Here is a 25,690-nt window from a genome sequence, read left to right on the forward strand (position 1 = left end):
ATAGTATGAGAAAGTTCTTTCCCTTGTCTGCTTCTGACTGACTGTTTCCATGAACTAGGGCTCTGTCTGCAGTAGGTAGTATGTGTCCTAGTTCTCCCCTGTCTAAAATGGATCTAACTTTTGGAACAGAGAGGAGAAGCAGATAATAAAAGAGCCCTCAGCCAACAAGGCAAGATTAGACATAACTGTCCATCAACTCTGTAACTGATTGCCCTGAAAGAGACTTCTCTGATTTTCTTGTTCTGTTTGGATGAAGACATCTAGGTAGGACAGAAAAATCTTTGAAGAGCCCATCCCGGTTGCATGAAAGACTTGGCAATGGGAAATTTTTCCATTCCATTGCAGTGTCTAGCCCCTTTGGATTGTGAGAGAAATTGTGTCAGTGGATGGAGGACCAACACTGCAGCCAGATCCTTCTCTAACTAGCCACTGTTGAACATTGATTTTAAAATGAAAAAAGAAAAAAAATTGTATTAGTATAGGTGATAAATGGCTCATCTGAAACATATGCACACTCATTCACAGAAAACATAATTGTTTTCTTGCTGCTGCCATGGCCTCCTTGGCAGAGCTGTTATTTTGCAGATGTCAGTGGCCTGAAGGGACTCTCTCAGTGTGAGTGTGTGTGTGAAAAATTCCTGTCCTGCAGTAAAATATAAGTAGAGCATGCCCTAATGGAATCAGAGGCGTTGTACACTGAGTTTGGGATTCAGTCTTCTCAGTTGAATTTTTATTTTTCAGAACATATTTCTTCAGCAATAAGGTCTTTTCTGGAAATGTTTACCAATAAAAAGAAATAAATTGCATAAAAGGGAGATGGGGTCAAAGCTGCCTCTTACCTTTTATGTGATTTTCTTTCTATTCTCTCAGCACATATCAGCCAGCATTTATACTCCTAAAATGTGAGAATGGAAGAAAACAGAAAAAAAAAATTTCCTCCAGCTACTCTAAAAGGAGAAGATTTTGAAGGTCTTATAGGGCTGCACAGAGAAGATTTTATCCTAGTGACTGGTGCATGGAATAGTGAAGTGGTAGTAAAATCAAGGGTCTACTGTTTTGATGCTTTTCCCAGGTTCAGCTCTGAGACCTCAGGGTACTGACTTCTTACAATGAGTTGCTCTTTGGCAGACTTGATACAGGACTAATTCTTAGATCTGCAAATATTTTTCAAAGATGAATGAAGGTGCTAGCTGGGAGGAGGGTCAGCAGGCTGAGGGAAACAGTGTAGAGTGGGAGTCCTGCTTGAATGGTCACCAAGGAAAGTAAAAAGGAGGCTTCCGCAGGGAGTGGGAATTTTTGGAGATCCTTGGTTCCAGAGATACTGGGTTCCTTTTCCTAATTTTGACTGAGAATCTGAAAATTACACTTGTGTCTTTGGCTACTTTGATTCTATTAATACTTTAAGCCCTTTTCAGCTATACATGGAGTACACAAAATTTGTAAAGGAATTAAGCTTAATTGTAATTGCTCCATCAAAGTCAATCTTGGCTCACTTTTGCCACCTCTTAACTCGCTGCTTCCTGGATGTTCTTACCTATTTGTGAAAACTCAGTTTGCTTTCCATTACTTTGTCATGCTTGGTTCCTAGTGAATTGTTACTTTCACCTGCACTTTCTGTTTGGTTATTTCTGGGCTCTTCCTAAGAGTGAACTCTTCAACAATTCTTATTTACTAGATGAAAGAATCCTAAAATTGTTGAGATCCATGAATAGTAAGATTCTTGAAGATATTTTCTCACATAGATCTTTAGCACATAAATCATTTAAAAATTAATTAAAAACCTTTTGGTTATTAATAAAACATATTACAATCCCTGTGTAGGTTTGGATAATTATAGATAAAACGTCTTAATAGTCATTTGGCACTGTGCAGTTTCTAGAATGTTTTAGTGTTCATTATTTATTTGATTTCACAACAGTTCCGTGCATTAAGAGGAATGGACATTAATATATCCATTTTATAGATGAAATTAAGGGCTAGGAGAGTGAATCACACAGCCAGCAGGAACTTGAATCCCAGTCTGCTGACTTAAGGTCATGGCAGTTGAAATAATTTATGTAAAGATAAAACCTGCGTTTGTTCACAAACAATACTGTGCATTTTAAAATATTTATTTTTAGTTTTTTTATACAATTTTAAAGGTTACACTCCATTTACAGTTATTACAAAATATTGGCTATATTCCCTGTGTTGTACAATACATACCCAGTAGTTTACACCTCCCACTCTCCCACCTCCTATATTGCCCCTGTCCTCCTCCCCACTGGTAACCACTGGTTTGTTCCCTAGGTTTGTGAGTCTGCTTCTTTTTTGTTATATTCACTAGTTTGTTGCACTTTTAAGATTCCACATATAAGTTTACCATGTATTTTTATTATGGATTGTGGCTGACTATTACTTAAGTTGTCCCCAGAATATCATACTTTGTATTACCATTTCATGTATTACTGTTACGTAAATGCCAGAGGTTATTTATTTTTATTGCAGTATAATATGAAGTGTACAGTTCAATGAGTATTGACAAACATATACAACTACATAACTACCACCACAGTCAAGACATAGTTTCCATGTTCCCTAGTCCCCCATCCTCATCATCAGCTCCAGACTGCCTTCTGTCAACGCAGATTGTCTAGAATGTCATATAAATGTATTCATGTAAGATTCTATGTTTGGCTTGTTGACTCCATAGATTATGGCCTATGCTTTAAGTAAACAAAATTCAGTACATGTAACTACTTTCCTACACCTGTGAATAGTCTGCAGTTTTGTGAACTGAATGAACTCTTGGCTAATGATAGTCCATGTGATCATGGTGGCCTGGGCATCTCACATTTTTACTGTTTAAATCAGACAGAAATATTTCCCATTTAAAAATCTTAGTTATAGTTAGCTAGTTATCCACTGCCATTGAGTGGCAAAGTTTTGGGGATAGGGAAGCTTGAGGACTCTCCTGCTTCTATTTGCAAAGGTATTTTAACCTTACATTATGCAACACTTTTGTCTTTGATAAGCTGTTGTGTATGTAAACCAATTATGGGTCAATCAAATGGCATTTATTCAACTTTTAATTTTTTTTAACTCTTCTTAAAAGTTTTAAAATTTACTTTTGGCTGTGTTGGGTCTTCACTGTTGTGCGCGGACTTTCTCTAGTTGCGGTGAGCGGGGGCTACTATTCCTCGCGGTGCAGAGACTTCTCATTGTGGTGGCTTCTCTTCTTGTGGAGCACGGGCTCTAGGCGCTTGGGCATCAGTAGTTGTGCCTCTCGGGCTCTAGAGCACAGGCTCAATAGTTGTGGCGCACGGGCTTAGTTGCTCCTCGGCATCCTGGACCTGTGATCGAACCCGTGTTCCCTGAATTGGCAGGTGGATTCTTAACCACTGGGCCACCAGGGAAGTCCCTATTCATCCTTTTAAATTTTAAGAGTAATACATGCTCATTGTAGAAAATTTGAGAAATAAAAGGAAAAGGACAGTAATTTTCCCCCCATACTTTCTCATAGGGAATAACATTAAATTTCTGGGTATATTTCTTTCCAGTTCTTTTTCTTAGACATGGCCTTTTATGTAGATATGGTAATACTTTATATAAAAGTTTGTACCCTGCTCTTTAAATTTAATATTTCATTTTTACCATTTCTTTGTGTCATTAAAAAGTTTTCATAAACATTTTAAACGGCCATTTATAGCTTACCAAATAGATATTATTTTATTATAATTCTATATATATACATAGATGTATGTGTATATATATATATATATACACAGAGAGAGATTTATAATTCAATAAATGAGAATTAAGAAGCGCTAGAGGGACCTTCACCTTTAAAAGGAGTCCTATGTGATATCTAACTTTAGTATATATGGATTATGTTTACAGGAGAACACAGTTATACCTACTTGATAGAAAGAAGCACAAATTGGCTGCTAAATCAGACTTAAGTGATATAGAGAGTTCTCCTTAACCCTCTCTCTTAATACTTTACACTTGCCTACTGGTATTTGTGCTCTGCATGTGTGTAGATTTATCCATGCTTCCATGAGACTACTGGTGAGTTTCCATCTGTCGGATCTCACATTGACAGAAGTCATACCGAGTGGTGCTTCCAGAGTTATTTTGCTTCTTGATGACAGCTGATGAAAAATATGGACAATAAAACTGGGAGTCTTTGCCCTCTCACCACCACCCTCCCCCCGACCCCAGACTAAAGGAGAGAAACCCTGAGAGGCATGTGTCAACTACAATGGCTACAGTATTGAAAGTCTGTATATCTATATTGGATGTTCACAGGGTTTACAGAATTCAAAAGATGCCCACAGACAAGCAGATTTGCAGTAAGATCTAAAATCTATCCATGAGATAACCTTTAGAGAAAGAACTGAAGGCCTTGAATAGGTCTTAAATAGTACATAGAGTAACAATATTGTAATAATATTGTTTATGACAAATGCTTAAGTTTGTTTTAAAGATTTTTTGATGAGGACCATTTAAAAAAAGTCTTTATTGAATTTGTTACAATATTGCTTCTGTTTTATATTTTGGTTCTTTGGCCCCCAAGGCATGTGGGATCTTAGCTCCCTGACGGGGGATTGAACCCACACCCCCTGCACTGGAAGGCAAAGTCTTAACCACTGGACCGCCAGGAAAGTCCCATTGCTTAAGTTTTTATTCAGTTCTGTTTCATAAATATTTATTGACCACCAAGCTAGGCACTATGAGAAATAAATGGAATATGACTTTGCAGTAATCTGACTGGTTTAAAAAAAATGAATTCTTGAATTCATATATTCAAGTACGTGCTGTTCTTTGAGAGGTTAAACATTTTTCTAGGGATGTTTTTACCACTTCAAAATTTTCTAACTCTTCTCTTAGAGCTTTCCTTCAAGCCTGTAGCATATTAAAAAAAAATCTATCTATAAATGTAATATGTGTATACTTGTGTATATAGATACATATGCTTAAAATTAGCCAAAAGTTATTTGGTGCTAAGTCCTATGAATGAGGTAGGAGATCAATGTGGATAATATTCTGTTCATCTAAAATGATGTGTGACTGAGTTTGAACTTTGGGGTAAGGTTCATCAATTTCAAAGGAGTTCCACTGATATTGTATGAAATGTGGAGGTATTGCAGTAAGTTTGTCACTTCTCAAAATGACCCTGAAGGAAAATATTCATTTAAATATAAGAACTCTGAAGTGTTTATAAAAAGTTCTAATTTCTTAGCTTGAGAGCCACGCCTAGAAAAGGCTGTTAACCTTTGGAATCTTCTGCCTTGCTAGGAAGATGGAATGGAAACAAGTGCAATAGAGGGCAAGAGTTGGTGTTAATTACTTGGTGTTGAAACAGTGCTGAGATGATCGTATGGTACAGTCAGGAAGCTGGGGTGCCTGACCAGTCTCCCCTTTTCAGCTTTGCATTCACTCTCAAAGGTGTAGGTTTTCTTTCTGTCAAAATTTTCCCCCTGCTTTTTGCTTTCAAGTTTTCCCTTGCTAGTTGTTTTATCCAAGGTAGTTTATGAACAAATGGTATCAAGTGTGTCTGTGTGTGTTTAACTTCTCTCGATTCCATGTTACTGTAGGACTGATTCTGGAAATGGGAAGTAAAGAAGGAAAGCAATTAACAAGACTAGTTCAGGATGATTTCTCGAAGGAGGTGGGTGGGACTGACTTTTCCTAAGTTCTAGAGAATAGAGATGACAGGCATTGCTTCAGTGCACATGAAATTCAAATTTATCTAAGGATGATACATTCTCTGTCTAATGCATGGTAGCACTGTCTCCTAGAGTGGAGTGCAAGATACTTGAGGCAAGGATGAGTGCTTCTGAATCTTTTATATTCCTCACAGCACATAGCCGAGTGCAGGACAGACTCATTAAGGCTCACCTCAAGAGTCACCTCTTCTCTGAAACTTCCATGACCCTCTCCAGGCAGTATTGTTACTCTCAGATTTCCATCTCGTGTTCCTTGAAACAAACCCTGTGTCTTAGCTTGGGCTGCCATAACAAAATACCATAGGCTGGGTGGCTTAAACAACAGAAATTTATCTTCTCAAAATTCTGGAGGTTGGAAGTCCAAGATTAAGGTGCTGACTGATTCAGTTCCTGGTGAGGATCCTCTTCCTGGCTTGTAGATGGCTGTCTTCTCACTGTGTCCTCGCATGGCAGAAAGAGAAAGAGAGCAAGCTCTCTAGTGTCTCCTCTTAGAAGGACACTAATCCTATTGGATCAAGGGTCCACTCTTATGACCTTATTTAATTTTAATTCTTTACTCCAAATACAGCTACACTGGGGGTTAGGGCTTCAACATACAGATTTTGAGCAGACAGTTCAGTCCGTCGCACCCTTAGAACACTTATTACATTTTGTTGTAATAATTTATTTCTGTCTGCAATAGACTATGGTCGTCTTAGGTGCGAAGCACTGTGCTAGGCATTGAGAATCACAAAGATGGATGTTGCCCTCAAGGAGCTTGTCATTAGTTGTATTAGCTTTCTATGGCTGCTGTAACAAATTACCACAAACATAGTGGTTCAAAACAACACAAATTTATTATCTTACATTTCTGTTGATTAAAAGTCCAACACTAGTCTCGCTGGGCTAAAACCAAGGTGTTGGCAGGGCTCTGGTCCTTTTGGAGGCTCTCGGGGATAAGGATTATCTGTTTCCTGCCTTTTCCAGCTTCTTGAGGCTGCCTGCATTCCTTGGCTTGTGGTCCCCGCTTTCTGCATCTTCAAAGCCAGCAAAGTTGCATCTCTGTAACTACTCTTCTGTAGTCATGTCTCCCTCTGACATAGCTGGTAAAGGTTCTCTTTTCCTAAACTGGGCCCATCCAAATAATCCAGCATAATCTCCCCATTCAAAGCTATTTAATTTAATCACAACTGTAAAGTCCCATTTGCCATGTCAGGTAAGATGTTCATAGGTTCTAGGGATTAGAATGTGGACATAATTTGGGGGGGCATTATTCTGCCTACTATGTTAGTGGAAGAGAAAGATGCAAATTAGAGACTCAATGCAACGTGTCAAGTGCAATGTGAAGATCTATTCAAGGTGCCTGTACATGGGAAGCATAGAAGAAGGTGTCTGTTCAACCAATCACAGTAAAAATGAGGCACTGACAGCAAAAAGGAGGAGGAGATGGGTTCCAGGGAGGTAGAAAGGGCATGATTTGGGAACCAACTTGAGGTAGGGGATGAGGGAGAAAGAGAGAAAGGGAGTTAGAATGACTTCCAGATTCTGGACTGGGACTGGGTGGTACTCTTCGTAGCTGAGCCTCAGAAATTAACTAGAATGAAGACATAAGTACCTTAGGATTTCTCTCTGCTCCTCTCTTTCTGTATTTAATTTTTCTCTCTGAAGACCAGCATCTTTTGCATCTCCCTTCTGTAGATGAAAACATTACTAACCATAGTTCCATAGTTCTCTCTTTCTCTCTCTGAATTCTGTAGTACTTGGAAAGGTCTCTGATTGATACAGCATGAGTCAGTGTTCCCTTGGTGCATCAGGCTGTGGCCACAACACAGTTATTGCCCTAATGCCATTTTATTGTTACGACTGCTCTGGCTTCAACCATATGGTAGATGGAGGAGTGATTCTTAGAAAAAGCAGACATTGCTGTCTGTTGGGCAGACATCCCACTTACCTTGGAGAAGATGATGTGTTCTGTTTTGTTTTTCTTTTCTTCTTTTTTTTTAAAGTTGAAGTATAATTTACAGTGAATTGCACAGATCTTAAATGTTTAGTTTGATGAGTTTTGGTAAATGTATACTCACACTCAAATCAAGATATAGAACATTTCCATCACCTCCACAAGTCTCTCATGCCTCTAGCAGTCAATCCTCACCCCTCAAAGACAACCACTGCTCTGACTTCTGTCACTGTAGAATAGTTTTGCCTGTTCCAGAACTTCACATCAATGGAATGATACAATACGTACTTGGGCTTCTTTCATTCAACATAATGCATCTGAGATTCAACAAAGTTGTTGCTGTATCAGAATCCACTCCTCTTTGTTGCTGAGAATCTGTCACTGAATGCATATATCCCACTTGTTTATTCATTCACCTTTTGATGGACATTTGGGTTCTTGGTTTTTTGGTTATAATGGACATTTTTATACAAGTATTTTTATGGTTAGAGGAAAATTTATAGCATTAAGTGTTGAGACTAGAAAAGATGAGTTCAGATTTGAATAAATTAAGTCAGAAGTGAAGATAAATTAATTCAGGCAGTGAGGTCTAGGACCAACGGGAATATAGTCTAAGGCCCAGAAGAGAGAGGTGGGCTAGTTATTTAGATTCTGTAGCCCCTAGCCATTATGTGTAGTTAAAGCCATGGGAAGTCCTCAGGTAGACTAAAACGGTCCATGAATTAAATCCTGAGGAGTATCAGTATTTGAAAAGAGGATCCCTCTAAGGAGGCTAAGGGAAGCATGCATTTATCCTTTGTGTCGCCATCACAACGCACAGGACCCAACGTACAGTCTCAGTTCGCTAAACTTAAGAGAATGGGTGCAGAGTGCATGGTTATTGATAGAGCCTATAGAAGGAGATCAGAGGAGAAATGGCATGAGGGGTCGCAAAGGACAGAATGAGCTTGGTAGATTGAAGAGGAGGAGTGGTGCGGGGTAAGCACGACGGACTCCACCTTTCCTTAGATGGGGCCGGGAGGACCAAGCCGTTAAAGTTGAACGATTAAGTAGGGTCAGACTACGCAGGGCCTGAAATGGATGTCAGATTGAAGAATTTAGACTCCAAAAGGCCGGCTACCCCAGGAAGAGCCAGGGTTCTGAAGTGGGGCGTGAGAACGAGAGATTTCCTTCTGGGAGGTGCACTCTGGAGGCGGTGCACTGGTGGAGGCAGCCGAGGTGCTGCCGCAGGCGACAGTGCTGACTTGTTACCGGTGGTAGGGCTTTCCACTGGACTTTGGCTTTGTAGCTACTGAAAGGGAACAGTGCCGCCGGCTGCTGCTGATTTTGTGCCGTTCCCTGCCCAAGTGCTGTAACTCTGCTCCTGAGCCTTGAAATCAGACGACAGAGGCGGTGGCATCTGGCCGCAGCTGGGAGGCAGTGCGTGCGCGCCGCGCTGGGATGTCTGGCTGGGAATACTAGGGCAAAGCAGACGCCCAGCGCGCCGCGGGCGGGGCGGCGCTGCCGCGGGGCCAGGCCACGCCCCCGCTCGCCTGCGCAGGCGCGCTTTGGGGCCGTTTCTGTCAGGAGCGCACTAGAGGCCGGACAGTGGCGGGATCCGACGTCTGACTGGACCCGGCTGACTGAACTGAGCGCGGCAGCGGCGGCGAGGGCTGCGTGGCCCCGGCTACCCGCCAGGTCGCAGAGACTAGCAGGGTCTAGCGGGCAGCCGGCGGCGCAGGCACAATGGGGAACCGGGAGATGGAGGAGCTGATCCCTCTGGTGAACCGTCTGCAGGACGCTTTCTCCTCGCTGGGACAGAGCTGTCTGCTGGAGCTGCCGCAGATCGCCGTGGTGGGCGGCCAGAGCGCCGGCAAGAGCTCGGTGCTCGAGAACTTCGTGGGCAGGTGAGTGTGCAGGGCGCGGGGGTGGGGCGGTGGGGGTGGGGGCGACCCCACTCCGGGCCGTTCGAGCGTGGACGGCGGGAGCACGAGGCTGGACCAGGGGCTGCGGCGGAACGGAGGGAGGAGCGGAGGTGTCTGTGAGGCGGGCGGGGTCGTCCCGGCTCCGGGCATCCTCTGTCCCTCCCTGCCTGGCGGTTCTCCTGTCTGCCTTTCATCCTGCTATACAAAGCCATTTCCTCCTGGTCCTCCGGTCTGGGAGTCGGGGGAGGGGGTCCGCCCCGGGATCGACTTCCCCCGCCCGATGTGCACCAGCCCCGGGCAGCCTGGGTGCGTCGCGCGCCCGGGAGCTTCGCAGTCCCCCTCTGTTTTCCCAGCTCAATATCCTCCTCCTTTTCTAGTCAGCCTCCCGGAGGCTCTCGGCAAGGCTGTGGGGTATATTTCCCCGCCCTTCCCCCCCCCCGCGCCCCCCCCCCCCCCGAGATGCTTTCCTTCTTGCCCTGATTCTCGGCTCCTGTCAGCTGTCTACTGTTCGGGACAGTCGTCGCCTGCCCCTAGCAGGGGAGGCGGGGTACGAGGAGAAAGAAATCGTTTGTTGTGGTGAGGCTTTAACCCGCGACGCTTCCCCACCATTCTCCTCTCTAGAAGTCGAAGAATAAAAGGTGGTGTGTTTGCGTGTGCACCTATTCACAGATCCAGGCATATGTCAGAGAAACCGAGGCACAGACTCTGAGGGGGGTGGACGTGGACTTGTGTTGTCCAGGTGCCATGTCATTCCTGCATCATCTCGGAAGGGACGAGCATCTTTCTCGCACTCTCTCTGCGCCCCCTCCCCCCAGCATCATCTTCGGTTCCTTAAGCTTTTATTTGTCCTGCCAGCCTTCAAGTTAACACGCTGAATCTAAATTATAGTTACAGGTTTCGTAGTTACTCTTAATTCAGAAAAAGCTAAAGAATTAATTTTTAAATTGGGAATCAGCATTTTTTCCATTGAGCAATTCATGAGAGATTAAGTTACCTTAACGGCCTTGCCTGAGCAGTGTAGACATTTGCTAAGAAAAGCCCATTAGAAAGCATTATGAAAGCCGAAATCTGTTTTCTAGCAGTAAACCAGGTAGAAATGTACAACAGCCGAGAGAGTGGGCCAGAGAGGGTACAATACAGAGATTGTACTTTACTCTTTTTATTTGGTATTCAGAAAGTTTCTGTTTTTTGGGTTTTTTTTTTCTTCTTTTTTTGTTAGTGTTTGGTGATGTGTAAAATTTAGATATTCCTATATCTCCTTTGGGAATGCTAGTATCCATAAAGTGTATATTCTTTTCTCTCAGATGATGCTCTGTCTCTCAGATGATACTCTTAGGGTTTTTGTTTTTTTGTTTTTTGTTTTTCTGTTGAACTAGAAAACTAAGAAACCCAACTAAAAAAAAGTAAAATTGCTGACGGTTGGTATCTTTGACTAAGTCACTTAATCACTTTGCTTGGTTTTATCATTAATCTGAGTGATGAGAAAAGTGATGGTAAAGCATTTTGCCTACGTCATCATAGACTTATGGTGAAGTGATGGATGAATATGTGATTTAAAACATGTACACAGAACAGTCACATACTTAAGGGTTTTACTCTCTTTGATTTATTGCCAATGAAATTCACTAAATTTAAAGTGGTATCTATAGGGAAGGTGAGGTTTAGATGACAACATTTTTTGGGTTTTCAAACTCTAGAGCATTTAACAGTATGCCTTACTTGTCATTTAGCTACTTTTGTTTTTTAAACAAATACTTAAAGATTAAAATTGTAAGTAATTCAAATGCAGTGACCATATTTTATGCATCTTTCATATATTTAGTTGGATGAGTCTGTTTTATAAATGCACTTTTTGTGGCAAGAGCTTTTGAACCTAATGTCAATTTTATGCATGTATCTTAATTCTGTTCTTCAGATTTTCAAATCCTGAATATATTCATTAATGCTGTAATAAAATTGTAAACATTTTTCCTCATTAACTATCCTCATTTCAAATGAGAATTTAAAAAAATCTGGAAGAGTAAAATATTGTAGCTTGAACATTTTTTATGATAGAATGAAAAATAGGGACGTCATTTACCAGAATACACTAGTAATTTATTATACTTTTTAAAGCTTTACCAATAATTAATTACTGTAAGAATGTCAAGTCAAAGAAAAGGATGGACATAAAGGGAAAAACTCATTTAGTAAATATAGCAATGCTTTATTATCTGTAGAGATGACACCTGCCAGCAGAGCTTATATATTACGAGAAAATTAATTAAAAAGGTCATTTGACTTTAATAAAGTTTTCGGTCATTGAATTATTGAGGAATCTAATTTCTAATTATAAACCAACCTTGGGGAAAAATGAATTCTCTATTTTGTTAGGAGATTCATCCTAGGTGGAAAAAACTACTCGTATTCTACTATAACATTTTATCTTTTTATTATCCAGAAATTTTCCAATAAAGATAAGGTTCTTTTCTTTAAGAATGAAACTTTCCTCTTTTACATGTAGCTGTTTTCATTTTAAGACTCTGACCTCTGTGCAGTTATTGAACACAGTCATAAAACAAGGGGTCATTACTTGTATAAATTAAGCATTTGCTCATCATTTAAGCTGGTCTTCAAAATAATGATGCATTTTCTCCTTAATATTTAACATTTCATGTTTAGTGGACTAAACATCTCTTCTCCTCTCAGTTTGTTTGTTTATATTGATTTTTTTGACACCACTGAGTGAATTTGGATGTGAATGGGTTAGTTTATTTAACTGTAGCTCTAAAATCCAATTTTGGGGTGACAAGTTTGAGATTATTATGAATAAAATGAATCATGAATGAACTACTTGTTTGTGATTTTTCTTGCTGAAGTGATGAATTTACATATTAATGTAATATAGTGTGAGTAACCAGATTGTTCTTTTGGGTGTTCAGATGAGATATAATGCTCTCAGTGAGAGGCAGCTTAAGGTCTAATGAATAGAAGCTGAGACTCATGGTCTGAATATAGGGGTTCACTAGATGGCTTGGGGTCTGCCCATTGGTCTGGTTTGTGTACAGAAGAATTTATTCAACTACTTTTATACACCCCTCTTTATTTTTTAACAGTGCAGTGAGACGTTGATGATGATAATGGTCAACATTTATGGAGTGCTTGTTATGTATCAGGTACTATTCTAGGTGCTTTTACATGGATAATCTCATTGAATCCTCATAAATCCCTGAAGAGGAGGGTACTCTTTTTTTTTTTTTTTGCGGTACGCGGGCCTCTCACTGTTGTGGCCTCTCCTGTTGCGGAGTACAGGCTCCGGACGCGGAGGCTCAGCGGCCATGGCTCACGGGCCCAGCCGCTCCGCGGCATGTGGGATCTTCCCGGACTGGGACACGAACCCGTGTCCCCCGCATCGGCAGGTGGACTCTCAACCACTGCGCCACCAGGGAAGCCCGAGGAGGGTACTCTTAAGAGTTCTGTTTTGTAGAGGAGGAAATTGAGATTTAGAGACTTTGAGTAACTTGCTGAAGGTAAATTTAACATAAAAACAGTGGAGCTAGGATTCAACTTGAGGTATCTGGGCTCTATACTTGTGCTCTAAAACCTCTGTGCTGTATTAAACCCCCTCCATATTGAGATTTACCAGTGCCTCTGATAAATACTTTTAACTTCTTTTTTTGATCACACTTAAAATCACCACCTAAAATAATAAGAAACTGCTATGTTAATAATTTCATTCATATTTATTTATGTATGTCTATCTTGCCTCATTTCACGGAGGATTTGAGGCAACCCCTTAGGCAGAAACAACATTAGTTAAAAGATAAGTTTTTTTCTTCATATTAGACATTCTTGAAGGGAGCTCTCGGATATAATTGGGTTATTTATTTAAGTATGTATTGATAGGGAATATAACTTGTTTATAGAGGTGTTAAGTGAAAACTGTACTACTAGTTGCTAAAGTGTAAATGTTTTTTAATGACATACTTGTTAGAAACATTAGTTCTTCAATGCTTATTATATAGCCAGAGGATTCACATTATTTTCTTCTAACCTAAATGGTAAATAGACTTTCAATTTTGCACAAGTAGAATAGGTTTTTTTGACTAATGGGGATCAAATAAAGGATAAAGTGACTATGTTGAGGGGAGTACATTTCAATGTGGAATGTCATATAAGGTTTATTTATTTAGTTGTGAGGTTTCTAAAGATGGGTATGTTGATTATCAAATTAGAGTTGTTTCACAGGAGAAACTTAAAAGTGAGCCATTTAATGCTATTGTTGAATGGATGTGACCAGATAATTTTTCAAAAATCCAAAGTCATTTATATGTCTTAGATAGATACTAATTTTTTTTTTTTTAAAGAATAACCACTTCTGTAGGCTCTTTTATTTTTTTTTTGGGCTGTGTTGGGTCTTCGTTTCTGTGCGAGGGCTTTCTCTAGTTGTGGCAAGCCGGGGCCACTCTTCATCGCGGTGCGCGGACCTCTCACTATCTTGGCCTCTCTTGTTGTGAAGCACAGGCTTCAGACGTGCAGGCTCAGTAGTTGTGGCTCACGGGCCTAGTTGCTCCGCGGCATGTGGGATCTTCCCAGACCAGGGCTCGAACCCGTGTCCCCTGCATTAGCAGGCGGATTCTTAACCACTGCGCCACCAGGGAAGCCCCCGATAGATACTAATTTATTCTTAAATCCTTTGACTGATTTCAAGAGAGTATTAAAAATTGAGGTAAGAGTTCTCTAATTGCAAGTAAGATTAGGCACAGAGCATGCATATTAGTAAACTTCTTAATTCAGAAATAGGTTTGTATTGAGGGAAAAGATTTTTAAAAATATCAAAGCATCTGAATTAGTGACTATTTTTCAACAATGGCTTCCAAGTATTAAAGTTATTAGGTAAATGGGTGCTAACAATTAAAATGTGATAATTGTTGAAAATCATACTTCATGGTTCTCAAGGGTCTATACTTCATGGTTCTCAAGGGTCTATTAAACTGAAGTGTCAGAAACATAAACCTTGTTTCATCCAACAATGAATTGCTAAAACCTGAAATTACAAAGATATTTTTGCTGAATTCACATTATGTAATATACTTTTAGGTTATCATAAATTCAATTGGTAGGATTTAACTATAACAATCAACTTAATTATCAATAATTCGTTAGAAGCAATATACCTAGGTGAACTGGACTTCATAGGATATCTCTGTTTTGAAATTTACTTATGATTAACAGATATCAAAAAAAATGCACTCCATTAACTTCTTTAAGAATGAAGTTGGGCAGGCGTCATCCAAAACTTTGGAGGAATGGAAACTTAGTAGTTAGCTGTTCTAGAAGGTAGGCTATTGGGCTCTCTACCAATGGGACATACATTTAGTATATTAGTGTTTGTCTTAGGTAGTAAGTACTTGGTGCTAGGGCTCATAAGTACAGTTAAATTATGCTGTTTTACTTATTATGATTAATTTTAAGAGAGGACTGCAAGCAGCTAAAAGAAATAGATGATTTTTTTCCTCTTCCACCAGAGCCAAGTCAAGAGAACTCTGAGCTAATGTACTGTATAGAACAATTCAATTTATTTTCTATATGGCCAAAGTTTTGCCTATCTCTAAGTCTGCTTTGCTTTTTCTCACAGTTAGCATTCATTTAAAAATTCTCAAGGATTATGTTATAGTAAACACATTTTTATAAAGTGGAAGGAAGAAGGAGACCAATACTTGCTTCGCCTTACTTGGTTGCAGGCATGGATTCTGTTATACACATTCCATGCCTTCTGTAGCTTGTTTTCACATCCCCATGTTAATGAGGGAGGAAACTCAGGGTTAGAGAGACAAATAATTTGTACAAGGTCACATGGCTAGCAAGTGCCAAGCTGGAATTTAGCCTTGGATATGACTCCTATTGATACTCTTGAGAAATGTGGGCAAGGGAAGTCAATGAGCATATATTACTGAGTTCTAAGTATACTGGGTAAGAACGTAGAAGGAAGTATAAATGTATAGGAGCTGATGTATATATAAAAAGAGAACTGACAGCATAAGCTCTGAGACCACAACTTTCAAAGAGTTTGTAAAATGAAGGCAGTTGGGTATAATGCAAACTAAATGGGACAAAATTTTTACTATGTCACTTTATTTTTGTGAAAAAGAAAACAACTCTGAAAAACTACAATTCTGAAAATGAATTGTGATATAGTGGAAAGCAGACAGTATTTGAGATTTCAGTGTCATTTGGCAGTCGGTATCATTTTAGCTCAAGGCTGCATGTACTGAAGTATCGATGTCAAAGCAGGGAGTTGGTGATCTGTGTCTCAGTGTCTGACTTGACAACAAGGCATTGAATTTAGACTGTCACTTAATCACAAAGAACACTGTATGTTGGAGAGCGCCTGAAAGAAGAGTAGCAGGAAAGAAAAGAGGTTGGAGAGATTAAAAATATAACTGGATGCATTGAGATAGGTGGGATGGATCAGACTCACTAAGGATCTTTAAGGAGATGGAATTCTATTCTTTAAGAATAAGGCATTTAGTTAAAGTAGTAGAGCAAGTGGAAGACAAAATGTCCGGGAAAATGTTCTAAAGGCAAACCTGAGAATAGAAGGTATTTAGAAAGAAAGGAGGGTAAAGGCAAAGGGAAGGTTGATACTAAATGATTTGTATTATTGAATTAAACTGTTCCAAAAAATTAGAAGGTTTATTAATACCAGGTTGGCAATTTTGGTTTTTTTGGTCATAGCTGGCTTAGCTTTTTTAAAATCAGTAGTGAGGACTGGCTTTTCATTAGGTTCTGTAAAAAACTTTCTCCTGGTTTAATTTTGGTCACTTCTTGGAGCTACATTGGGATGCAGAGAAACAAGAGATTGGCCCAAGGTCAGAAATAGAATCACAGTTGAGTTTGGAACTTGGTGTTCAGAACTGGGAGCCCCATGGCAGTTCATCATTTTCTCTTCCTCCTCTTATTGTTTTAAAGTGCCTCCCTCTCATCCTCTCCACCTCCTTTTCCCATTCCATTCCATTGGACCACTCTTTCCTCCTCCTTGATACTCCCCTCCATTACTTTTCTTGATGGTAGACCAGCAATGATTTTTTTCCCCCCATACACAATAGGGTAAAGAGACAGGGAACAGGATTTTTCTCAGGCTTAGTCCAGGTAATTTGGCTGAGATAATATATTCTAGAGTAAATTGTAACTTTTAGGAAACAGATGGGCCCAGGAAAAGACTACATGAAATAGTGGATGTTTTCACACAATATTTGTTTTTTGGTTTTTTTTTTTTTTTTTCGGTACGCGGGCCTCTCACTGTTGTGGCCTCTCCCGTTCCGCACGCTCAGGCTCAGCGGCCATGGCTCACCGGCCCAGCCGCTCCGCGGCATGTGGGATCTTCCCGGACCGGGGCAGGAACCCGTGTCCCCTGCATTGGCAGGCGGACTCTCAACCACTGCGCCACCAGGGAAGCCCTTTCACACAATATTAATATTTTCACACCAGGTGGGCATATCTAGAAAGTTGTGCCTGGGTTGGTCACTGATTGACCTTGCTTAAACCGAGGAAAGCTTCTGAAAAGTTGTGTATGAATAAGTAATATAAATGGAAAGGTTACTATTTAAAGAAATGGGTGAGATTTTTTTAAAATTAAGATATATATTTGGGGCTTCCCTGGTGGCACAGTGGTTAAGAATCCGCCTGCCAATGTAGGGGACACGGGTTTGAGCCCTGGTCTGGGAAGATCCCACATGCCACGGAGCAACTAAGCCCGTGTGCCACAGCTACTGAGCCTGCACTCTAGAGCCCATGAGCCACAACTGCTGAGTCCATGTGCCACAACTACTGAAGCCCGCGTGCCTAGAGCCCATGCTCTGCAACAAGAGAAGCCACCACAATGAGAAGCCCACGCACTGTAATGAAGAGTAGTCCCTGCTTGCCGCAACTAGAGAAAGCCCAGACGCAGCAACGAAGACCCAGCGCAGCCAAAAATAAAAATAAATAAATAAATTTATAAAAAACAAAACAAGTGAGCATGCTTTAAAAGAAATAATAAATAAGATATATATTTGGGTAGCAAATCCTTACCTTTCAGTTTGCCTGTTTAATATTTTTTTGTGTTTGTATTCTTTGGGTGAGGCCCATCAATGTCACAGAAATTATTTTAACAGTTTCAACAAGCATTAATGTTGCGTTAAATTCTTAATGTTAACAAGAAAGGCAAGATAATTGTTGAGGAAAAGGATGACTTATTTGGTCCATGAATTTTATGAATGATACAGGATTGCTTTAGATTTTGTTTTTCTTCTAACATCTCTGCTGAAGATTCTCTATTTCCAGGAGTTTGAAGTGTGTGTGTCTCAGTGCTTCTTTGTGACAGTGTCTTATTTTCATTTCCCGGAGCTTCAAGGTCATGATATCCCCGGGGAATAACACATACACACCTATTAGAAGTTAGTAGGGCTTCTGAAGGACCTCATTGTCTATAATTTCCTTGGCTTGAAATTGAAAAGACTAATTCATTTAAATAAGTAATTTGATGGGTACCTAATCTTATTAAGATATTTGTTTTCTTAGATCCTCAAAAAGCCAATATTTGAAAAGGAGTCATCATATTCTGGTGATAGAGTGCCGGCTTTGCTGGTAGGTGTGTCCGTCCCACCGCTGACTCTATACTGGATACACACATGGCTCCTCAGCAAGGCACTGAACTTCACTGAGACTTAATTTCCTCATTTGCATTATAGGGACAATAATACAGACTTCATTGTTTTATGTGCGTGTGAGTTCCAAGTAAGATGATGTAAAGCGTATGACCCATAATAAGCATTTAATAAATGATTGCTGCAATATTGTGATTTATAAGAAAAAAATATATTTTGTCATTCACATGACATGTCATTCACATGGTAATTCTCAAATATATTTGGTCTTTGTTCACAGTTCCTGGTTCACTGCTCCCAAAACCCTTGGAATTTCCGAAGTGTTGAAGGTGATAAGGGTGTCTTTTGTTAGGTTAATGAGGTGACTTTTGGAAAGCGCCCAAGGATGAGGGCCGGTTACCAGTGGAACCAACCACGTGATTAGAGAGTTGGAACTTTGTCCCATTCCCCACCCCCAACCTCTAGGGAGGGGAGTGGGGCTTCAAGTTGAATCAGTTGCCAGTGGCTAATGATTTAATCAATCATAACTGTAATGAAGCCTTCATAAAAAACCCCCCAAAGGACAGGGTTCAGAGAGGTTCTGGGTTGGCAAACACGTGGAGATTTGGGGAGAGTGGTGTACCTGGAGAAGGCATGGAAACTCCTCACCCTTTCCCCATACCTTGTCCTGTATGTCTCTTCTATATGGCTGTTCCTGATTTATATGTATCTTTTTATAATAAACCAGTAATATAATAAGTAAAATGCTTCTCTGAGTTCTCTGAACTGCTCTAGCAAGTTGACTGAATCAAGGAGGAGGTCATGGGAACATCCAATCTGTAGCTGGTGGGTTAGAAACACACCTAACAACCTGGGCTTGTGATTGGTGCCCGAAGTTGCAGGAGAGAGTGGTCTTGTGGAACTGAGCTGTCAACCTGTGAAATCTGATGCTTTCTCCAGGTAGATAGTGTCAGAATTAAGTTGAATTGTAGGATACCCAGCTGGTGTCCGGCGTACTGCTTATTGTCGGTGTGGAAAACCACCTCCCCACGTTGGAATTGCTACCAGAACCCATTTAATGGTTATTAGCTTTAGTCTTTTATCTAGAATGGATGTTTTCCAACTATTTTAAAAATAACAGTCAATTTAGGAGAGAGGATAGATAGTACTGTGCCTGGTCTATGATAATGCAATCAATAAATGATAGCTATTTAAGTTTTTTATCTAGACTGGGTATTTTCTGAAACAAAAGCAAATTTAGGAGAGAATAGATAGTAATGTGTATTTGCAAATTCTCTTTTTTGTGCATGTGGGAAAAATCACAGCTGCATCAAAATACTAACTTTTAGATCAGACTAACTTAAAGTATATTTGGACCTTTTTAAAAGAAAGCATTGTCCACATTTTGCATAACCCCAGGGTATTTTTTTTTCTTTAAACAGATATATACAACATAAATCCCGTTTGTATACTCTTCCCTCCCAAGAGTTCCAAAGTACTTTTCATTTATTCTTTTATTAATCCTAACAATATCCCTTAGAGCATAGTGAAGGCATGTTTTATTAATTTCAATTTAGAAATGTAGAAGATTGAACTAGAAGAAGTTAAGTGACATGCTAGGGTTTAAATGGCAAATACCAGAGATAATGAACGTAAGTAGAATTAATAACAGAGATAATAGAATTAAAATGAATCTTGCTGAAATTATTTTCATAAGTTCTAGAGGATGAATTTTAAGCAAAGTATTTGATTCTGTGATGTGGAATAAACCATTCTTAGCATATCTTTATCTTTTGGAAATGTTAGATGAAGTTGTAGGCAAAGATGGAGGTAGAAGTGGCAAAAACAACTGAGAGAGTCTGATTGGAGAAGCAGGACGACTTAGCAAGAATATGAGCTAAGACCAAGGAACAGAAATGATCTACAGACAAGGGATCAGGAGGTAAGATAGAAAAATAATAGTGTCTGGTGCTATTAGACCTTAGAGAAGTATCAAAATTCTTGCAGTAGGTGTTGAACTAATACCCAGTGACTCTATTTTCAATGGAAAGTTTCATATCCTGACTTGATTGACATTTCCACAACTGTTAACCTCCAATTTTAGCTCTGAGCTAGTTAACTAATTCCATTTGGTATTACATTATCTTTGTGTTGCTAGGTATGCCTCAGAAGCTTTGTGTAAGAATAGCTTTGGGTTATCCAGAGGAGGCTTAGAGCTTTGTGTGTATGTGTGTCTGTTTCTGTTACCTAGTTAATAAAACTGAGGTCCATTCTTTTCATATATTTAAAGGAGGAGAAAAGATTTGAAGAAAGAACACAGTGGAATCTTACTGCTGAGGGAGTTAGGAGTATTTGTGAGTTATCTAGTTTGAGGTGGATTTGATTTACACCCACTGTAGGTGTTCCCTGGATGTTTGTTAAAGAAATACCGCAGATAAGCTGAGGCAACATGGCAGAAAGCAAGGAGAGCTAGGATTAGTCTGGTCTTTACTGTCACCCCACTGGTCTTCTGCAGCTCTCCCTGTCTGATTTAGAGCCCCTCTTCAGTGGTCCTCGTTCATACTTCACTGCACAGGGATCTTACTGTACAGTTGGTTGCCTTGTCTCTCTGTCCAAATGTTTGCAGCTTCCATGAAGTCAGGAGCTGTGTTTCATCGGTCATTTTCCATAACAAAATGCTGGCATATAGCAGGAGCTAAATGAATGAACTAACTACGTGATTCTATACATTTATCCAAGCTGAAGCATATGTTCTTCATCAATAAATTGGTTGAGGATGGGGTGGATGTTGGACTGGATCCGAGGTTTTCAAACTGTGGATGTGACCTACTAGTGGGATGTGATATCAATTTAGTGGGTTGCAACAGCCTTAAAAAAGTATCAGAGTACCTTCCAGGTAGTGATGATAAGCACTGTATGGTGAAACTTTTGTATTAGTTGTATATTTGTATATGTTTACCATGCAGCAATATAAAATGTATTTCTTACTATGGTTGTCCTCAAAATTGTTGAATGCCTCTGGACTAGATTAATGTTACCTCTAGTCATTTATTTAATTCTATATTTCAATAGTAGGTTGTAATATGGAAGGCAGAATTCACACTATACTATACTATTTCTCTAGGTGAGTTAAAATGAAGAAATTTTAATATTTTGTTAAATTGACTGTCTTAATTGAAAAAGGAATATGTATATGTGATAAAAACTCAGACGTTTCAAGAGTGCGTATAGTAGAAATAGTAAAAATTGTCTTTCTCTCACTGAGGTTTCTTATTTATTAAGATGTTTCATTTAACCTGCATATCTGACAAATTATATCTGAGTTTATATTTTCTTTATATTACATTTATTTGATTTTTGAGGGCAGAGAGAGTTTAATAAACTTGTTTGGTTGTAGGTAGATGATTAAACCAGTTGTGAAAGGAAACGTTTGAAAATTCTAATAGCAGGTGGATTTGTTCACTTACTGAGTCATTTACAGTCATATTTTGAGAGTCCACTCCATGCCAGAAACTGTGTGAGCCTCTATGTATATAACAGCTCCTTCAAAGAACTTCGTGACCCAGAAGGGTACAGGATTGATATGCACCATGCTGTCATTATCAGGGTAATCAGGCTAACAATTTTTATGCAAGGCATTTGTTAGAAAGTACTTGGCTGGGTCAGGATGATATCTCCAAATATCTGAGGAGCTGTTAATTGGAGATTGACTCTATGTCCCTGGAAGACTGAATTAGAACAAATGGGTGAAAGTTATAGGCAGGCAGATTTAAACTTAACATAAGGGAGACTGCTCAACAGAACGGTTGAGAAACGGAATGAATTGCCTGTGAAGCAGTAAGTATTCCATCACCAGAAGGATAGAGGCTGGGGATTAAAGACTGACTGGCTTCTTGGCATGGCGTAGAAGGGAGGCAGGTGGAGCCTCTGAAGGTTCTTGACTTTGAAGATTCTTGCTATCATATAGCAACAGTTATGTGTTTATGATTATTATTGGAAATGGAAGTTTAGATAGAATTTGGGTGTCTTTAGAGGTACAGAGTGGTCTGAATGGTTAAAGGAAAATATCACACCTCTTTGGAGAGTCCAGGAAAGATTTCATCAAAGAGGTAGGGTTTGAGATGAGCAGGAGAGTCTAAGAATTTGATAAGTTGAGATGGGGCCAAAAGTCACAGATTGCAGCCTTTTCTGACCTCTCGATGACTTAGGGATGGTTCCCTAAGTTTAGTTCCATGCTGTTTAACTCTTCAAGGTTTCTGACTGACTTATTGTAGTTTGTGGTCCCTGAGGCAGACTGCAAACTCCTTACTGGTATTCCCCATAGTATCTTGCACAATTCTGTTTTATGTACTTAATTTTTATTGAATTTTCACTAAGAAAACTGTTGACCCAACTTAAGATGGGTTGGTACTGGGCATAAAGATCATGGCTTTTAGAAATACTTCTATTTGACACTTGTGAGATAATATTGACTGTATTTGAAATAATGCTCTTAGCTTGATAAACTAATATTTATAGCCCATGTGCCTTAGTTTTTGAGTTATCCTTTCTCTCACCTGTACTTCTCTACTATTTTTACTTATTTAAAAAAATTTTAAATTAAAGTATAGTTGATTTACAATGTTGCATTAGTTTCAGGTGTACAGCATAGTGATTCTTTTTTTTCAGGTTATATTCCATTATAGGTTATTATAAGATATTAGATGTAATTCCCTTCCATTTTTTTAATGATATAAATGTACTTATGATTCTCTGTTTTAACATCTGCCCTCTTCAGCTGTGTTAGCTTAGCTCTTTCCTTCCCATACTATCTTTCCAACTTTTACTATCTGAACTCTTGTTCTCTGAACCCAGGAACCAAGTAGATTTGAATTACAAGGGATAATTAATACGTGAAAGAATGGTCCATCTCAACATTTCCCAAAGCAAGTATATAGATATGTGTGTGTATGATTTACCTGAGGAACTTGTCAAAATATGGGTTCCTGGGCTCCACTCATGGAGACTGACTCAGTGGGTCTAGAGTTAAACCAAGAGTAATCAGTGTTTTTCCAGAAGCTCTTCTGGTGCTTCTGATAAGCAGCCAGATTTGGGAGCTACTAATCACTACTTTCACAGTTCTATTATTTCTGCAGCTGTGGATAAGGAATGAAATGTGTCTTCCTTTCCCATCAGTACACTGAAACTGCCCTTGCCAAGGTCACTGATGATCTCCAAACAGCTTAATTTGCTTTCTAAGTATTTCTGAAGTTAATCACCTATGTATGCTTAATTCCTATTACCAGTGATGCTTAATTCCTACAACCGTTAACTGAGTTCAAGTTATCATCATTCATCTTCTGGACTATAGCAATATACTTAATGCCTTCCCCATCTGTAACCCTTCAATCTAACTTCCACACAGCCATGGCATGATTGATATGAAATTAAAATTAAATGGTGTCACTATCTTAGTGAAAACTTTTCAGCTCTTAATGCCAATAGCATAAAATTTAAGCTTCTTGGCATGGCATAAAAGGCCCTGAATGGCCCAGCTTCTCCAGGTTATCTGTTGTGCTTTGACTGAACTCTGATTCATGCCCTACACACATTTACCATGTGTTTCACATTTCTTTGCCTTTTTCATGTGAACCCCTTTATAAGAATGGTATTATAATCTTGGAAGAACAAAAACAAAAACAGTAAAGTTGGAGGACCCACACTTTCCAATTCTAGAACTTACTACAAAACTGCATTAATCAAAATAGTATAGTACTGGCATAAGGATAGACATACAGATCAATGGAATAGAATTGAGAGTCTGGGAATAAACTATTATATTTATGGTCAGTTGATTTCTGACTAGAATGCCAAGACAATTCAGTGCAGGGTAGGAAGAGTAGCCTTTTTAACAAATGGTGCTGGGCAACAGGATACCCACATGCAAAAGAATTTGGAACGCTATCTCAAACCATATACAAAAACTAAAAATGTATTGAAGACCTAAATGCAAAAGCTAAAACAATAAAACTCTTAGAGTTTTAGAGCAAAACACAAGTGTAAATCTTGATGACTTTAGATTCGGCAGTGGTTTCTTAGCTATGACACTGGAAGTACAAGTGACCAAAAAAAAAAAGATAACTTGGACTTCATCAAAATTAAAAACTATTGTGCTTCGAAGGACACTACTAAGAACATGAAAAGATAACCCAGAGAATGGGAGACTTTTTTTTTTTTTTTGCAAAGCATGTATCTGATAAAGGACTAGTATCCAGAATATATAAGGAACTCTTATAACTTAATAAAAAGACAACCCAATTTAAAAATGGGCAAAGGATTTGAATAGATATTTCTCCAGTGAATATATACAAATTACCAATAAGCACATGAAAAGATGCTCGGTGTCATTAGCTATTAGGGAAATGCAAATCAAAGCAACGATGAAATATCATTTCACATGCACTAAGATGGGTATGATTAAAAGAAAAAGATGAACAATAACAAGTTTCAGTGAGGATATGGAGAAATTGGATTCCTTATACATTTCTGATGGGAGTGTAAAATTGTAAAGCCACTTTGGAAAACAATTTTTCGGTTTCTTAAAAAGTTAAATATAGTTATAATATCCAGCAATTCCACTCCTATGCATTACACCGACAAGAATGAAAACCTAAGTATACACAATAACCTGTACGTGAATGTTATAGCAGCATTATTCATAATAGCCAAAAGGTAGAAATAGCCCAGATACACATCAGTTGATGAATGGATAAACAAAATGTGATATATCCATAAATGAAACTTTATTCAGCCATAAAAATGAATAGAGTACTGATACATGCTACAATGTGGATGAACCTTGAAAACATTATGCTAAGTGAAAGAAGCCAGACACAAAAGACCACATATCATATTCCATTTATATGAAATGTCCTGAATAGGCAAATCCATAGGGACAGAAAGCAGATTAGTGGTTGCCAGGAGCTAAGGCAGGGTATGGAAATGGAGAATGACTGCTAGGGGGTATGGGGTTTCTTTTGGGGGTGATGAAAATGTTTTGGGATTAGATAGCATTGATGATTGTACAATATTGTGAATATGTTAAAAATGACTGAACTGTATACTTCTAAAGGGTGAATTTTATGGTACGTGAATTATATCTCAATTAAAAGAAAACCTTAGGGATTAGATTAAATCACTTCAGGAGAGGATATGTGGAAGAGGGGAAAAAGAAGAAAAGCCGAAGAAAGGCACCCTGCAAAGGGAGGCAAGGAGAGACCAAAGATGTAGCAGGTAAATCAAGAGGCTGTTTAGAACTGAGGGAAAAGAGCAGTTTTATTGGAGGGGTAGGAATCTCAACTTGGAGTGAGTTGAGAAGGGAATGGGAAGTAAGTGGGGACAGAGTGCATAGACAACTCTTCTGAGGAAAAGCTGGAACAGGGTTTGGGAGGGTACATTTTTTTGATGGGAGATATTAGAGCAGCGGTCCCCAACATTTTTGGCAGCAGGGACCGGTTTCATGGAAGACAATTTTTCCATGGACCGGGGGGGGGG

The 25,690-nt window shown here is 39.3% G+C and overlaps 1 protein-coding gene across 9 annotated transcripts in view; it reads left to right on the forward strand.

Annotated features, from left to right (window-relative positions):
- The first annotated feature begins 9,201 nt into the window (after nucleotides 1-9,201).
- Nucleotides 9,202-25,690, forward strand: part of DNM3 (dynamin 3) — a 570,760-nt gene continuing 554,271 nt past the window's right edge. For all 9 annotated transcript variants that reach the window (XM_067728647.1, XM_067728651.1, XM_067728648.1 and 6 more), the window contains exon 1: nucleotides 9,202-9,533. In XM_067728647.1, coding sequence (XP_067584748.1) covers nucleotides 9,373-9,533 — 161 coding nt within the window. In that variant the 5' untranslated portion in view covers nucleotides 9,202-9,372. The remainder of the gene's footprint in view (nucleotides 9,534-25,690) is intronic.

The sequence above is a fragment of the Pseudorca crassidens genome, chromosome 2, assembly GCF_039906515.1.
Source record: "Pseudorca crassidens isolate mPseCra1 chromosome 2, mPseCra1.hap1, whole genome shotgun sequence".
NCBI classification, from domain to species: Eukaryota; Metazoa; Chordata; class Mammalia; order Artiodactyla; family Delphinidae; genus Pseudorca; species Pseudorca crassidens.